Source organism: Brachypodium distachyon, chromosome 3 (assembly GCF_000005505.3).
Source record: "Brachypodium distachyon strain Bd21 chromosome 3, Brachypodium_distachyon_v3.0, whole genome shotgun sequence".
In the NCBI taxonomy this organism is placed as follows: domain Eukaryota; kingdom Viridiplantae; phylum Streptophyta; class Magnoliopsida; order Poales; family Poaceae; genus Brachypodium; species Brachypodium distachyon.
Window position 1 is genome coordinate 24,735,723 of NC_016133.3, and position 15,626 is coordinate 24,751,348.

A 15,626-nucleotide genomic window follows, 5' to 3' on the forward strand; every position below is an offset into this window, starting at 1 on the left:
CTACCACATACAGACCACTTTCCACATATCTAACAAATGCTACTTTAAGAGTCTTGCTCCACAAAAGGGTCACACTTGTTGTGCCAAAGAAAGAGTAAAACCCATATATGCAAGTTGAAGTACCGAAAGTAAATTGTATGAAAGGGACTCAACAAGCATTACATTCTCGATGGACCTAGCCGGAGAAATGACAACCTGGCCTAGTCCCAATACCGTTTATTGTGAAGAATCTCCAAATGTAACTTACTTGGACCTTTATGTACTCATTTTGGTGTCCACAAGCAACTACTTGCTCTCGGTCATATGATTAGTGCATCCACTATCCACTATCCATGAAGATCCATTGGAAGCAACCACCTACAAATTTAAGATTTGGTTTTAGGTACCCATCTTTGAATGGGTCCTTTAGCGTTAGCAATAAGGGTCTTAGGAATCCAAATAGACCAATGAACATATTCATAAGGAGAACCAACAAATTTGGCATAAACATGCCCATCATTAGTACAACAAAGAACATATGAGGGACTGAAATCCCCGGCACTATTATCATAAGTGGCCTTGCCACCCTTCTTGTTCTTTGGCTTCTCCTTGGCCGCCTCTCCTTCCTTCAGAAAAGAAATATTAGTGCAGGGAGGAGCCTTGGCCTTCTTCTTGTTGTTGCTCTTCTCATTGGGGTTATACCCAATTCCCTCCAATCTAAAAGCCTTTCTATGATCATTTAAAAGATCATGGAGGTTCTTCTCCCCTTGGATACAAGTGGCTAGGCCCTTCTCAAGTTGGGCCTTCAACCTAGCATTCTCCTTAATCATGGATGTATGCTTACAACAAGGGTTAGTTGAAGCATCTTTATCATTAGAAATTAACTCCTTGACAAGAGAATATAAAAGATGATCACAAGACTCTTTGAGAGACTTGTACTCACTTGTCAAGGACTTGTGATTCTTTTCAAGTTTGTCAAAGTCCTCAATAAGGCTAGAATGGCCATCCTCTACATTGCTAATTTTAGCACAATATTCATTAGCAAGAGAAATAGCATTATCATAGGAATCTTTAATTTTAGAAAGCTCTTGGTAAGAGATTACTCAATAGCTTATCTATTGGCTTGTTATTCTTCAAGAGCTTCATTAAGCTCCGCAATCTCATGAGTGGCAATGCACTCAAGTCTCACCTTCTCATCCATGAGCTCATCATGTTCGGCAATGATAGCTTGAGCTTCACCTAATCTTTCCAAGAGGTCCTCAAACCTTCTCTTGGTCTCACCTTCTAAGCTAGTCATGAATATCTCGAACTCATTCATGTTTTGCTTGACACTACTACTCTCCTCGACACAATCAAATAGAGGTTAACTCTTAGGAATAACATGCTTGGTGGGAGGAGGGATTACCGAAGAGGTCTTGGCCATAAGGCACTTGGGAGAGTGGCTCTTGTTCTCATTGGGGGAGTCGAAGAGAGATGGTATTGAAGGAGCAATGGCAATGTTTGCCCCCTCTGTTGACTCTTACTCATCATCACGTTTTTTGCCCGAGGTATATTCCTCATGACAAACAAGCACTCTAGGGTGCTTCTTCTTCGTTGGCTTCTTGTTGAAGGAGGACTTGGTCTTCCGTTGAAGGATGAGATGACCACCATTATCTTTCCTCTTCTCATAGACACAATCTGCAACGAAATGGTCATTGTTGCCACAATTATAACATTTACGAGATCTTTGACCTTTGGGCTTGGAGCTTGAAACTCCCTTGTTGTTGTTGTAGGTGTTGGCGTTGTAGTTGTTGGGGTTGAAGGTGTTGTTGATCTTCACAAACTTCTTGTTCTTCCAAAAGGCTTGAGCCGCAAGAGCCATATGATCACTAAACTCATAGTTGCAATTTTCTTCCGTGATCTCAACTTCTTCTTATTGAGGTGCTTCACTTGGAGTTGCAGTGGGAGTCCCGTTGGCCTTCAAGGCAAGGCTTGAGCTTTGAGAAAGGAACCTTGCTCGAATAAGGTTCTCCTCGGAAGTCTTCTTGAGGATGTCCATTGCCACAAACTCTCCCATTACTTGACTTGGAGTCAAGCTATAATAATCCTGTCTTTGCCTAATCATCGAGGCGGAGACCTCACGGTGTCGAGAGATGGCTTCAATGAATAGACGCTCGATCCATTCATCATTGATGTCATGACTTCCATGGTCCTTCATCTTAGCTCCAAGGGTGATGACCCTTCTATATAGCTCATCCGGAGCTTCTCCATCCTTCATGAAGAAATTCTTGCGGTCATTGATGACCACTTCAAATTTTGACTTCCTAACACTCTCATTGTTGTCAAACACCAATGAGTTTCCAAGCATCTCTAGCGAACTCAATGCCACGGACATAGGTTCTATATTCCAAAGATAGAGCCTTTTGGATTATTCCAATAGCATGTTCATTGAGTTGATTGTCCACATACTCTCTTGGCGTCATGTTTCTTGGATCATGGAGATAGAAACCTTCATCAACAATTCTCCACAACTCCATTGATGTGCTCTTGAAATGAGTTCTCATTCTACGAAACCAATCAACATAGTTAGTGGAGGTTAACATGGAGGGATCTCCTTGTTTGAACATAGGGGCAATTGATGGTGGCGATGGTTATAATGAGCCGGAGGAGCCACCTCTCCATACAACCCATCACCACCCCTGCCTTGGGAATTATTTGCACTCTCTTCAATAGCCTTAGCCTTTTTAAGAGCTTCGGCATCCGAAACTTCCTTAGCCAACTCCACCTCATTTGGTGACTTGGCTTGAGAAGCATCGGTAGATGAAGTAGAGGCTTTGGTGGGTAGGCACTCACTAATCTTTTTGTCCACACTATCAAGAATCACATTTTGCAAGCTATCCAAAAGCATTTTATGGCTTTAAATGTGAGTGGAGCATTATCATCTATAACCTCGGTTTCTATGGTTTTCTTTTTCTTTTCTTGAAAGATACAAACACTTAATCCTAGGCTTTATTAGATTCTCTAAAGGGAATGCAACTAGAGTATGAAATGCAATAGCCGAAGCACTAGCCGACGCAAAAGATAGACAATGAAGAAAGAAAAGTAAGTAAAGGGGGGAAAATGATACCACACACGAGACGAAGATTTATCCCGGAGTTCCACCTATTGGGGTAGGTGTACGTCTTCGTTTGGAGGAGTGCTCTGCCACAAAGGTAGAGGCGCCACAAAGGTTCACTCTATTCTCCTCTCACGACACCACAAAGGTGATGTGAGCTCCACTAATGGCTTCCTTGAAGGCGAACGCCGAATCTTTAGAAATAAGGAGAAGGGCACAAATCCACAACTTAATTGCAGGCTCCTCCCCGAATCCTCAAGGACATCCTCACAAGATTGGAGGCCCTGAAGAGACACCTTTCGGCTAGGGATCCCAAAATCCCAAGAGTAACAAAATCCACCAAGGAAAACGAGGGGAATCAACTTTTAATTTGGTGAAACCCTAGATCGAGCTCTTTCTACCTTTCCTCAAAGTATTGGCTTGGGGGATGCACTAGGGACAGAGATCTCGAGATTTGAAGCTTACGGAGGTGAAGAACAATGGGAAATGTCGGGGGAGGAGCCGTTGGGGACGAAGACCCCCTTTTATAGGAGTCCCCAAAATCTGCCTGTTATGTGCAATTTCAGCACAGGGCGGTACTACCGCCATCGGTAGTACTGCACCGGTACCGTGCTAGTACCGTACGAGGTCAGTAGCGTTTTGCTACCCCTTAGCACTGGTGCGGTACCGGGGCGGTACTACCATCGCCGATACTACCGGCCTGGGGAGGCCGGTACTCCCACCCTGGAATGAACGCCGGCAGAACCCTTTAGGCTCACGAATGGGTTTCAGCTAATCTTCACCAATGGGTTTGTAGGCTATTTTGTGGGTGCAATCTGGTGGTTGTGTATACGTGAAATTAGTTCACCCAAGCCTTCCCAAATGGACTCCCTCTTTATAGTACGGATTTTCCTACCACTTAATAAAATATAAAGCCGTAAATCCTTCTATGCTTCTTTCCTTTTCGAGGGAAATGAACCGCTTCGCTTGATTCTATATAACTTCTGAAAACACTTAGCATACGGTTAGTCCACATGTCATGTTGTCATTAACACCAAAACTCATTAGGAATCGAAATGCCCTTCAGTTGGCGCATCGCGTTCTTCTATGATCTTCCTCTTGGCCTCGAACCAAGCTTGCGTGGGAGGGTCCATGAGGCTCAAGTCCGCCGTCATGATCCTTGTATCCTCAGCGAGCATAGTGGCCGCAGCCGCAGTTTTGGTCGCCACCGCATTGGCCTCCTTGATGGCGAGCTTCCTCTTTTGCACGTCGAGAAATTCCTTCATTTGCTCCTCCATTTGTTGAAGCATCTTCTCCTTCACGGCGTCCTTCTTGGACCACATCTTCTTGAGCGTCTCTTCGAAAGAGAGGTTGGAGGCCTCACGTTTGGCATCTAACTTGGAGTTGGTTCTCCCCCAAGGTCGGACGGCCCGGGTTGCTGCCTCGGTGTGGCCGGAGGCCTCGAGGTTGATGACGCTGCAGTCACGCTTCTTCCCATCGTCAGGGCTCTTCTTGGTGGCCAAATAAACCTCTTGCCACTTCGGAGCCTCCTTGAGGATCTGCCAACAATGGATCAAGGCAAATGGTTTTTTATGCATAACTTTGAAGTACTCCAAGCTTGATACGCCTGCCGACAATGAGGATGACACATTGTTGAGGACAAACAAAACACATGAGAAGAGGAGAATGGTAACACAACTCACCATGTCGCCGTCGCCGACGCCGACGCCGCTGACCGGCCTCGCCTTCACGTGATCATGCGCACCCGCGAACTTGTTGCATTCGGACTGGATGAGGCCCCATCTCTTTTGAAGGGAAACCTCTCCCCAGTCGCTCATGAAGCTGTACGGGGGCAAGAGGCGATGCTCATGGAAGAAATCATAGATACGCTTCCAATACACGGTGCCTTTTTGCTCGGCCCCGCAAATTGGATCTTGTCTCATTTCTAGCCCGGCCTCGCATAGCTGCTTGTCCTCGCACTCGGCGTACGCCTGCATCCTCTTGCTTGTGCCCTTCTTTTGACACCGGGGCGCGTCCTTGCCGGCATCGGTGCCGGCGTCGGTGTATAGCGGCTCGATGTCAATGCTGACCCCCTCTTGCGTTTCATCAACCCATTGCTCGTCAACTTCCTCCTCATACGTCGGGGCCTCTTGGCCAATGAGGTCCTCTATGAACTGGGACGACTCGTTGAAGTAATTCGGGTCGGCGGGATCAACGGCCCGTTCGGGCATATCACCGAACAGGTTACAGCCGCTCTCAAAAGAAGAGGCAAGGAAAGGGCGGGGCACCTTCGTCGGCAGGCTTAGTGTTGTTGCTGGGGACGCATTGAGGTCAAGCTCATCATCAGTTGCTGCGGATGGCGCCCAGTTTGCAGTGTCGGGCAATTTTGGCGATGGCCGTGAGGCCGGCGTAGTCGGCCGGGGGGGGGGGGGGCTCACCACGCTAGACTCCTTGCTTGCCGCCGTCGCCGACAAGCTGTCGGGCGGCAATGCGCCCTGTGCCACCTTGCCAAAGAGGAGGATGGTCCGCATCGCCTCCTCCTGCCGTCCTTGGGCAAGGGAAGCTTCCTGGAGGCACCGCTCCCTTTCCTCCTCAAGCTCCCTTTCTTTGGCGGCGGCTAGCTCCGCATCCCTTGCGAGCTTGCACACCCGCCGTTGCCCCCTCTTCTAGGACTCGATGGCCCTCGCCTCCGGGGTCATCTCCTTCTTCGGTTTCTTGGGTCGAGTGAGGGCGGCGGGAGCAGCTGGGTCTAGGGATACTTCGGCGGCTGCTGCCTTTGAGGATGTGGCAGCGGGGGCTCGCCCGTGGATGGCGCCGGCGATAAGGGCAGGATTTTTTGCCACCATGGAGGAGAGCGTGCGGGAGGCAGTGGGGAAGAAAGGGGGCAATGAAATGTAATTCGGTCGCAGACAGGGGGGCCAGGGGTGTGTATCGAGGGCGGGCGCGACGGGACGGAAATGATCCATCCAGGGGCGAGGGGGACGCCCGCTCAAATATGTCCACGCATTTGGTCCGTTTAGCGCAAACAGACCGCGCCGGCCCAATGCGTCGCCCTGCTGGAGGTGACCTTAGGGAGTAGTCGGAGTAGGCTATTTGCTCCGCCTCCGACCATAAAGATGTTATGTGGTACTGGAGAAAATTTTGCGCCAACAGGCTATATTTCCTGGTTTTCAAGTTCGTCCACAATATTGACAAGATCATGAAGAACAGGGAGACATGCATGAACAAGGCTCATCTGATGTTCTACTGTGGCGGCAATGTTTATGTGATTTAAGAAAGGGAATTTTGGTACTGTATATGTTTTTGCTAACCATATCTTGTCTTGGCTAACATTGACGATCCTTGCTAACGAAAATATTGACTGCCAGCCTTTTTTGTGCAGCAGTATAATTCAGTACCAACAGTTTGATGACTAAACCCCAAATGTCAAATCAAACAATGTTATTTGTAATCCTGTGCCAATTGAAAAGTGTTGTGCATACAGCTTGTTTTAGAACAGCGAAGGAGATATGCATGTGTTCATACAGCTGACCATAGCAGTGCCAGAGTCGACCGATGCCAGTCCTAACTGCAAAGTATTCTAAAGCAAAAGATCTGTAGACTGTTCTGCGAGCAACAAACCGCGAAGACCACCTAAAAGAGTATATCTAAATCAAGCCTAAGATAATTTGAAGTGATAAATTGCATTAGATTTTTTTTTGAGACAAATAAATTGCATTAGATTTAAACCCAGATTTTACAACAAGTACACAAAACAATATTGTACACACTGGAGGGCCCATTAAGGCTTGTCTTGTCCTTGCTCTTGATCTTGTTCAATCTCACCCTTGCCAACGAGCTGTTAACATCCAACCAAGCAATAAACTATAAGTCAGATCTCACAGAGTTAGACCTTCGATGGTTCATTTGTGTAGAAGGGCTAATCCAAATAGTTATCATGTCAAATTACAGCAGTTAGTCCAAAAATCCATATGTTTGAGGAAATAAAAATAAAAAATCCATAGGATCTCATGGGCACATGCAGAACACGGTGAATAAAAGTAGCTAAAGTAACATTTGAGCAGAGTTTAATCAAAGTTAACAGAAGTTTGCACCAAATAGCTAGTTTACACCAGGTATAACCTGGAATCCTGTTCCACAAATAACTTTTTTAGATAAAGGGCTTGCAAACAAATTTCAAAATGCCCTAAATACTCCCTCTATTCCAAAATACACCTCATATAGATTTGTGCACTTGGACCAAGACAACTCTCGTTCCTAGTGCCCAACCACTCATATTGGGTTAATAATAAATGGATGTGAGTAGTTATTGGCCGGATGCGGGTACCAAGAGAGAAATGAGGTGTATTGTGAAACAATGAGAAAAATCTATACACGTTGTATTGTGGAACGGAGGGAGTATAGTATGAGACTATGAGCACCTTGAACAAAATCTGGTAAAAGAAAATTCAAATTTATTTAATACTTTGACACGACAAAAAGTAAAGTGAATGCTGAAATTGAAAATCAGGAAGACTGAAGGAGCAAAAGTAAATAAATACTCCCTCCTTTTCAAAAGGTTGGCTTATTTGTTTTGTTAAGACAAGGCTTCGACCAATGATAACTTTATTAATATGTAATTTATATGATAGGAAATCAAAATTATCAGCAAGAACTTTTGAAGACGAATCTATTCATATAAATTTCATGTCTTAAAAAACAAATATTAATAAGTAATTTTTGGTCAAAACTTTGTCTTAGTGAAACCAAATACACCAAACTTTTGTGAAAAGGAGGAATATGTTATTCTACAAGCATCCAGTATTTAGGCACAGTACAATTAAGTAAGATTACTTGTTAAATAATATAAACATTCTAAAAGTTCAGTAGTAATACCAAAGAACCAATCAACTCATATGCTCCCATCACTTTCAAGTCCTCTTCTTCTTCATAACCAACCTGCAGTATCCTCGGCCCATTGACTGACCAAAAGGCCCTTCGTCCATCATCCTGGCAAAAGAAGATTACAGAAACATGAATAGGTTAGCATGCAAGTAGTATCCTTCAAAACATGCAGGTCTTCATGCTGAGAATTCTATTTCCAAAACAAAAGAATACCACACAGCACAGTGAACGGTATTTTGCAAAGTAACGATCATCTGATCGTTATTTTGGTACATTGGGTTCCACAAGAGATGATAAACACCGTGTAATACAGGCAGCTTTAAGAAAGCTAGGGGCAGGAGGCTGGCTAATGTTATTTTGTGATTGTACTACTATATATTGTACTACCTTGTAACTAAGTTGTACTGTTAGCGGAAATAAGGAGTTTGTTTAGTATTGATAGTCTGTCTTTTTATGGGGAAAGTATTGATAGACTTAAATGTGCAGCAATTTGAATAAGTTGGAAACGAGCATGCAAATTAAACATAAGCCACCTTGGAATGATACACTTACCTGCATCACGATCATATAAATAGCCTCCAGTGCCCGTTCTCGAATTTCAGAATCCTCAACAGCTTCTCTTTCATGAGAAAGTGCATTTGCAAGCTCAAGAGGCATTTTCGATCTATCTTCTTCACTATAGATCTGCAATATGACGGAATATAAGCCAGAGACGTGCGACTAGGCTAGCATATGAACAGCCAATGCTGATAGAAGGCCCTGTTTGGGAGGGGTGCTCCAGCTCCTGTTACAAGAGTGGCTTGGTACTAGAAATCAAATAAGCAAGCGATTGTCCTGCAGTGATATTCTGGGGGTGCTTGTCTACAGAAGTTAGTGTTAAAGAATACTGTGTAATTGAGGCTTTAGCAGTAAGTTTCCTGGACGTTCAGCTCCTGTGACGTGACAAAGCAAGTGATGGATGAAATGTTCCTCTCTTTGGTGCTTATTGGTTGATGTTCATCGAGGTTAGACCAGTTTCCAAATGGACATGCGTTGTGGGTTGGTTATTCTATTCCTGGTCTTGCTCAAAGGTTGTAGCTATGGTGAATCAGAGGGCACAATTGTTGCTGATGCCCAGACCGTACTAATAGCAAGGTAGTGGAGGGAAGATCTGACAGAGATCTGGAATAGAAGGCAGAGGTGGGAAAAGATATATCTATGGCTTAGCGGTACAAGGAGGTTATACCTTGTTTCGGTCGGTTACTGTCGACAACATGGTAATCTCTAGCTAAACTCCTACCCAAACAGTTTCTTACAGCTCCAGATTTCTGAGGTGGAGTGGATTCACCAGCAAAGCAGAAATCTGGAGCCAGAAAAATATTATGTGGAGCCCTCCCAAACAGGGCCTAAATGTTTTACAAGATGGTCTGTTGTGAGGAGAACAAAGCAACTGTAAGCAGAGAAGAAATACCATTTTATATTGACACTATTGGAACCAACAATCATGGCCACAAAAGTGGTCACCCTGAGCCAATGACCACCACATAAAAATGACAATTGGGCAAAAGGGGGGAGATTTACTCGAAACAAATTTCACAAAAATGTTGATTCCACATGTTAAAATAACTGCACCTTCTTTCCAGCTACAGGCAAAAGTAGAGCTGGCCAAAGATATTCTGCTATAGAAAGCAAATTTTGTATCAGGGTATCAGCTTCGAAGCAACAGTTACGGATGGTGCCAGCAACCTGCAAATATTCACAAAAAGAAATTAGGCAGGAACATTGGTGAAAGCACAATGACCCAATAAGATCTGACACTAAGCCAGTACCAAGCATATAAGCTGACATAATACATAATGTTAGATGGCTAGGGTTTACATAATTTAAGAACATAATACAAGTTTAGATATTTTGCAAAGAACGTGAAAACATTAGAAGTGCAAGACAATCATTGCATATACATACACTGGGATAATAAGTATTAAATGGAAAATGTGTGAAAAATAAGTTCATGGAGAGTTCTGAAATAACGCAATTCCATTTTACAAAATGAACCGGCATTACAAAGATTACCTCAGAACCTCACTATGTGGTATTGTGGTCTACGATAAGTATTAAAATGTAGGAACTCATTGTTAAATTACAACAATATTAAATGATATGTGGTAAGTAATTGAGAGAACAATGTAAAAAACATGTAATGTACAGATCACGTCGCTTTATCACCAGAATCAACATAAAGGTCCAAATTAAACTGTGCATACCCCTTTCTTTCTAAGTTGGTTTGTTGAATCAAATTGCCGTATAATCTGCTTTAGAAGACCTCTCTTAGGTTCCATCAGTATTCTCCTTCCAGCTTCGACCTTTGAGATGTTGACAAGTATAGAGGCGATGTGTTCAAAAATGTCTTCATCTGCGTATAGTCAAGGTGAAATCTTCTTAACGATATACAATAACATGCTAAAAACATCAGACCAAATTGGTAGGTATGTGGGCCTGTCCCACCAAGATGGCACATGAAGCAGCCCATGCACCTTTGTAGGACTGTCTTAATAGTAGCAGAAAGTTCACCTTGCTATCATTTGGTTGAGATAAGATTGGATCACTTATTTGATTAGATAGATATTCTTATTACGGGCTAACCTCATTAATCTAAATAGATGAACCCTACAACTCAGAAGGCAAACGGTAACAAATAGGATTATAAGAGTCTTTCCATTATCTGGATTTTCTCCCTGACTCCCTCCCCTATGGTTCATCTTTCCTTATTCTAGTATCCAATAGACAAGCCGTTCCTGCAAAGAGCAGAGACACCGTCGGGTGACCCTCGGCAAATGCCCAGGCTCACTTCGAGCTACTGTGGAGGTACTCCGCTGCCGCATGCACCCGTGCATCATTTTTGCCGGCAAGAAGCGCTCTTGTGTGCCTGGAAAGCGAATTAGCCTCCAGTTGGGCCCAAGTTGGGCAGCTGGCCATCTGCCCAAGTTGGACCATGGTATTTCCACATACTTGAAGAATTGATATTTCTGGAACTTTTTAAATTTAATTTTGGATATAGCAATCTACACACCACGTGCACATGTCTCATACAGATGGTCGGAAAGTATTGAAGGCTCAGCAGGCCGCATATTGTAGTTAGGCCTGTGCACAGGAGGAGCTCCCGGTAGGGCGAGGTAGGGCGCCGGGCCTACCTTGAATTGGGGCAGAAAATTAGGCATAGGTAGTGTTCGTTAGAGATAATCAGGCAGTTAGAGTTAATTAGGGAAGGAAAAAGGACAGGAGTTAACGATTTGTGTTGTTGGGCCTGGGAGGTGTGGCCTTTTCGTTTCCTCATGGGTATGGCCGACTGGAATGGAGGTTGGGTGTACCGATTTGTCTCACCTCGTCTGATAGTACCCTTGTACGTGCTTGTTCTCTCTCCCTCTGATTCTTTCTTTCACTCGAGCCAGGCGGGCGGCGGCGACGGCTTGGGATTAGTGTAAGAGGGAGCCGGCCGCCAGAGCAGCTGAACAATGAGAGACGGCGCTGCTCAGCAGGACAGGGGAGCCAGGATCCGACCTTCCACCTCACCGGCTCGTCCCCACTGCTCATCCTCGGTATTGCAAGCCTAGCTAAATAGATGGTTTAACTTGAAAAGCGGGTAATGTTTGTCACAATTTACCGTCTCATTGAGCTGGTATTGATTTTACCAGTAGCGCGGCAACAGTTGAAAGGGCCTTCTCAGCTATGAACATCAACAAGATGTGATTGTTGGCTTAATGAATTGATGGTGTGCTACATGGAGCGAGGGATATTAAAAAAATATTGATCTTGGTAAAATTAAAGAAAATTTTCAAAAACATGGTAGAGCTATGTCATTTCCTAGGCCTTATAAAAAACCGCATTAAAATTTTATTATCGATAAATTTCACAGTTCTACTTCTATTTTAATATGTTTCGTTTTTGAATGTACTAAGTGTTTATGTTTAGGATCGTACAAAACATTAATGTGATGGACTATTCTGATTTTTTTGCACCATTTTTTAAAAGCTTTAGATTTCGCCCCACCTCAATTTTCTTTGGTCCTCCGCCCGCCTGTGGCTCATCTAAGCAACCAAAATTTCCTGCCTCCATCACTGGTGCCAGCATGCACTGTTTATTATTTACCATGAAAAATGATAATCCCTCCGATCCATAATAAGTGTCTTGGATTTGGTACAAAATTGTACTACTCCCTCCGATCCATATTACTTGTCGAAATATTACATGTATCTAGACGTTTTTTAGGCATAGATACATCCATATTCAGACAAATTTGAGACAATTAATATGGATCGGAGGGAGTAACTTTGTACTAAATCCAAGACACTCTTTATGGATCCGAGGGAATAGCAGATTCTGCCGCTGGCATTATTTCAAGGTTGTGGTGCTGGCTAGACACAATGTCAGGACATCAAAGTTCCAAACTCTGTTGATTAAACATTCGTAGAATTTGATAGATGACCGATAATAAGATAAATCAAGTGAACTAACAACTAAAACAACATGAACACGATGATGAAATAAGAAACAAGATAATAGAACACGCTCACCTTCAGACTCACTGGATGATCTACAGAATGACCGCACAAGCTTCGCAACATATAACCCTTGCACCTTCTCATCACCAACCTTTCAAAACGAAGAGAGCTATATTTTTAGTAATCTATATCAATTACAGTGAGAAAAAAGTTAGAAAGCTGTACATCCACTCCAGATGGTTTTCTAAGGTGTTACTCTTGCCAGATTTTACTCATCTCAACATGAGAAACCAGTCAAAGTTAAACTCAGCAAAAAGGATAATGATTTACCCAAGCCAATGTAACTACAATATTATCATTTGACAAAGCTCCAAAGTAATAGTCTTAAGGCATGGATAATAGTGACACCTGGTGATCAAATAGAGGTGTGCCACACTCGGCAAACATAGGGATTATCACAACTTTGTCCCTATTTCATTAAATTAAAAGATTTGGACATAATCTTCATCAAGAGGAACAATGAGATGAGTAAACTATAGGTCATTTTAGAAGGCGGCTGGAGCTCTGCACATTGTATTAAGCATAAAGAAACACGCTCTGAGTTAGGCACTCTTCCATGGGGGATTAGACTGAAGCTCAACAAGAAGGTGATTGTAAGCCATGAAGAGGGCAGAAGGCCAGAGAGTGAAGACAATATTTAACAGGTTGGCATGCATACTTGAATCTTGGAATTATCAAAACAAAGCGAGAGACGAGAGGTGGGTGGAGGACCTGGAGGAGGGCTGCGATGCCAGACTCGACCTGAGTGAGGTTAACGAGCAGCATGACGAGGCTGCGAGCGAGTTTAGGCTGCTCTCCGCTGCGCTTGACCATCACGTCCATGGCGGCCGCAACGGCGCCGAGCGCAACGAGGCGCGCGGCGAGCGCGCCATCCTGGCTGAGGTTGACGAGCGAGTCGGCCGCCGCCTCGCCCGCGCCGCCCCCTACGGAGGCGAGCAGTCGGAGCAGCGCCGGCAGAGCTCGGTCCGCGCGCGCCGTGAGGGAGCGCAGGCCCTCCCCGTCTCCGGTGAGCCCCCGCACGATGTCCGCAGCCGCGCCACGCACCTGTATTGAAGCAACGAAGGAAGGGCACCGGCGTGGTTACTTAGAGCCAGCGCTTAGGATTAGGGTTCCGGGCAAGTCGGAGCCGCACCTGAGGGGAGCTATTAGAGAGGAAATCGATGAGTTCGTTGAGCTCATCGGCCATAGCGGCAGCCGGCAGGGGCGGCGGCGCAGGTTTAGCGTTCCTTCTCCTTTGGTTGGGGTTTTCGGTTTTCGTCTGGGTGGGGAATTTTCAGCGCAACCACGAGGCAATGATAAAAGTGATGACAGACTTTAGGTAAATCGCACATTAAAACGTCTTACAGTTAATACGTCTTCAGCGGAGCAGGGATTGACAGTAGCACAGGTGGGAGGGGCCAATTTTTTAAAAATAAGATGAATTATTTATTCATTTTTGAAAATAATACGTGTTTTTAAGAAAAATTCAAAACTAGGCCACCCTCGTCCTAATCGGTCTGGCCCAAGCCGATTAGGCCCACTCGGCCTCGGCCCTTGTCGGCGTCGCCCAAGCTGATTAGGCCCCAGTCGGCGTCGCCCAGGCCGATTAGGTTCCAGTCGGCTTCGGCCAGGCCGATTGGGTGCTCGTCTTCGTCCTCAGGCGCACGTACAGTAACAGAAACTTGAACGCCACTGCTCGCCATTGATCTCCCTTTGATTCCCCTGGTCTCCACTCATTCTCTTCGCATTAACACATCAGAATTAATCCCCACTATTCCACGAACCTATTCAGGCAATAGGTCTCCCGTCGCGGGCGGGGCTCCGGGCGTGACTTCGGCATGACGTCTAGGACGACACGGCCAACGGCGACGGCTGTTCACGAAACCTTGTCAAAAAGGGTGAACACAGTCACAGGAGTCTCCCGATGAAAGGAATCGAGGAACAGAGCTTCGGAGCGAGCTCCCCTTCAACAATGGAGGCGACGGACGGCGGAGGAAAACGGTCGTGGCACGAGATGCAGAGAGCTCAAGGGGACAACCTCTCAATATGATCATGAGGGAGGAAGGGCAAAGGCACACGGTGACGTGCTAGGAATCGCCTTTTATAGGTAGAGGAGGGAGATCGGGAGACAGATGACGACGGACAACATGCGGTGCGTGTCAATGGAAGTGGCCATTAAAGAAGGAAAACGGGAGTCCTATTGCCTGAACCGGTTCGTTGAATAATGTGGATTAATTCTCATATGTTAATACGAAGAGAATGAGTGGATATCAGGGGAATCGAAGGGAGATCAATCGGCGAGCAGTGGTGTTCAAGGATTTGTTCTTGTACGTGCGCCAGAGTAGGAAGACGAGCACCTAGTCGGCCTGGCCGAAGCCAACTAGGGCCTAATCGGCCTCGGCAACGCCGACAAGGCCAGTCGGCCTGTGGGCCGGTAGGCCGGCCTCTAGTCAGCCTGGCCGAGGCCGAGTGGGCCTAATCGGCATGGCCCAGGGCGAGGGTGTATTATTTTTTAATTTTTTTTAAAATGCGTATTATTTTCAATAATGATTAAATAATTCATATTATTTTAAAAAAATTAGCCCAAAGCAGGTGCAGTACAGTACACCCTCGACCGTGGATCGATCGCGTCGCGTCGTTGACTTGATACATCGTGATCGTGCAAACCTTTACTGCATCGGCGACATCCTCGTCATCATCGCATCGCGAGTTGTCTCGCGAGTGATTCTCTCGTAATCCCGGATGTACATCCATAATTGCAGTTTCGACCCAACCTGATATCAGGTGATGCAAATCAACAACTAGTGGAATTTTATTTTAAATAGTAGTACTCCCTAACTTTTTTCGGATAGTTTTATCTTAATGACATGAATAATATGTATTGGAAGTCCTAGTAGTATGTCTCGCACCAATGGCCCACTGATGCTAGACGCGTGGGTCGCGGCATCTAGTTTCCCGGAAGGCGAACTACCCGGGCAGATTTGGCCCGGGATGTTCCTCCCCGGCAGGGGCAAGGCGTGCAAACCCCCGCAACGCATTGGCCCACGCGGCTGGGCTCCGCCTTGCAAGTCCTCGCCTGGACGCACAGAAGGGACGCGGGAGCAGTGAAGGCAGAGCATTAAATGCTCCGACAAGGCTAGAGCGGCGAGTCTAGTCTTGCACACTGAGGCTAC

General features: G+C 45.4%; 2 protein-coding genes across 2 annotated transcripts; both read right to left on the reverse strand.

Moving 5' to 3' along the window:
• Positions 1 to 4,116: 4,116 nt before the first annotated feature.
• On the reverse strand, positions 4,117 to 5,583 carry LOC112271659. Its single transcript, XM_024461395.1, has 2 exons — positions 4,756 to 5,583; positions 4,117 to 4,611 (listed from the first exon to the last, which is right to left on the reverse strand). The coding sequence occupies exons 1-2, from the start codon at positions 5,581 to 5,583 to the stop codon at positions 4,117 to 4,119; spliced, it is 1,323 nt and encodes a 440-aa protein (XP_024317163.1).
• A 931-nt stretch (positions 5,584 to 6,514) lies between these two features.
• LOC100836475 (protein HGH1 homolog) lies at positions 6,515 to 13,765 on the reverse strand. Its single transcript, XM_003573837.4, has 8 exons — positions 13,607 to 13,765; positions 13,186 to 13,518; positions 12,487 to 12,565; positions 10,180 to 10,328; positions 9,548 to 9,661; positions 8,489 to 8,620; positions 7,928 to 8,041; positions 6,515 to 6,890 (listed from the first exon to the last, which is right to left on the reverse strand). The coding sequence occupies exons 1-8, from the start codon at positions 13,658 to 13,660 to the stop codon at positions 6,834 to 6,836; spliced, it is 1,032 nt and encodes a 343-aa protein (XP_003573885.1). The 5' UTR covers positions 13,661 to 13,765; the 3' UTR covers positions 6,515 to 6,833.
• Between the last annotated feature and the right edge of the window lie 1,861 nt (positions 13,766 to 15,626).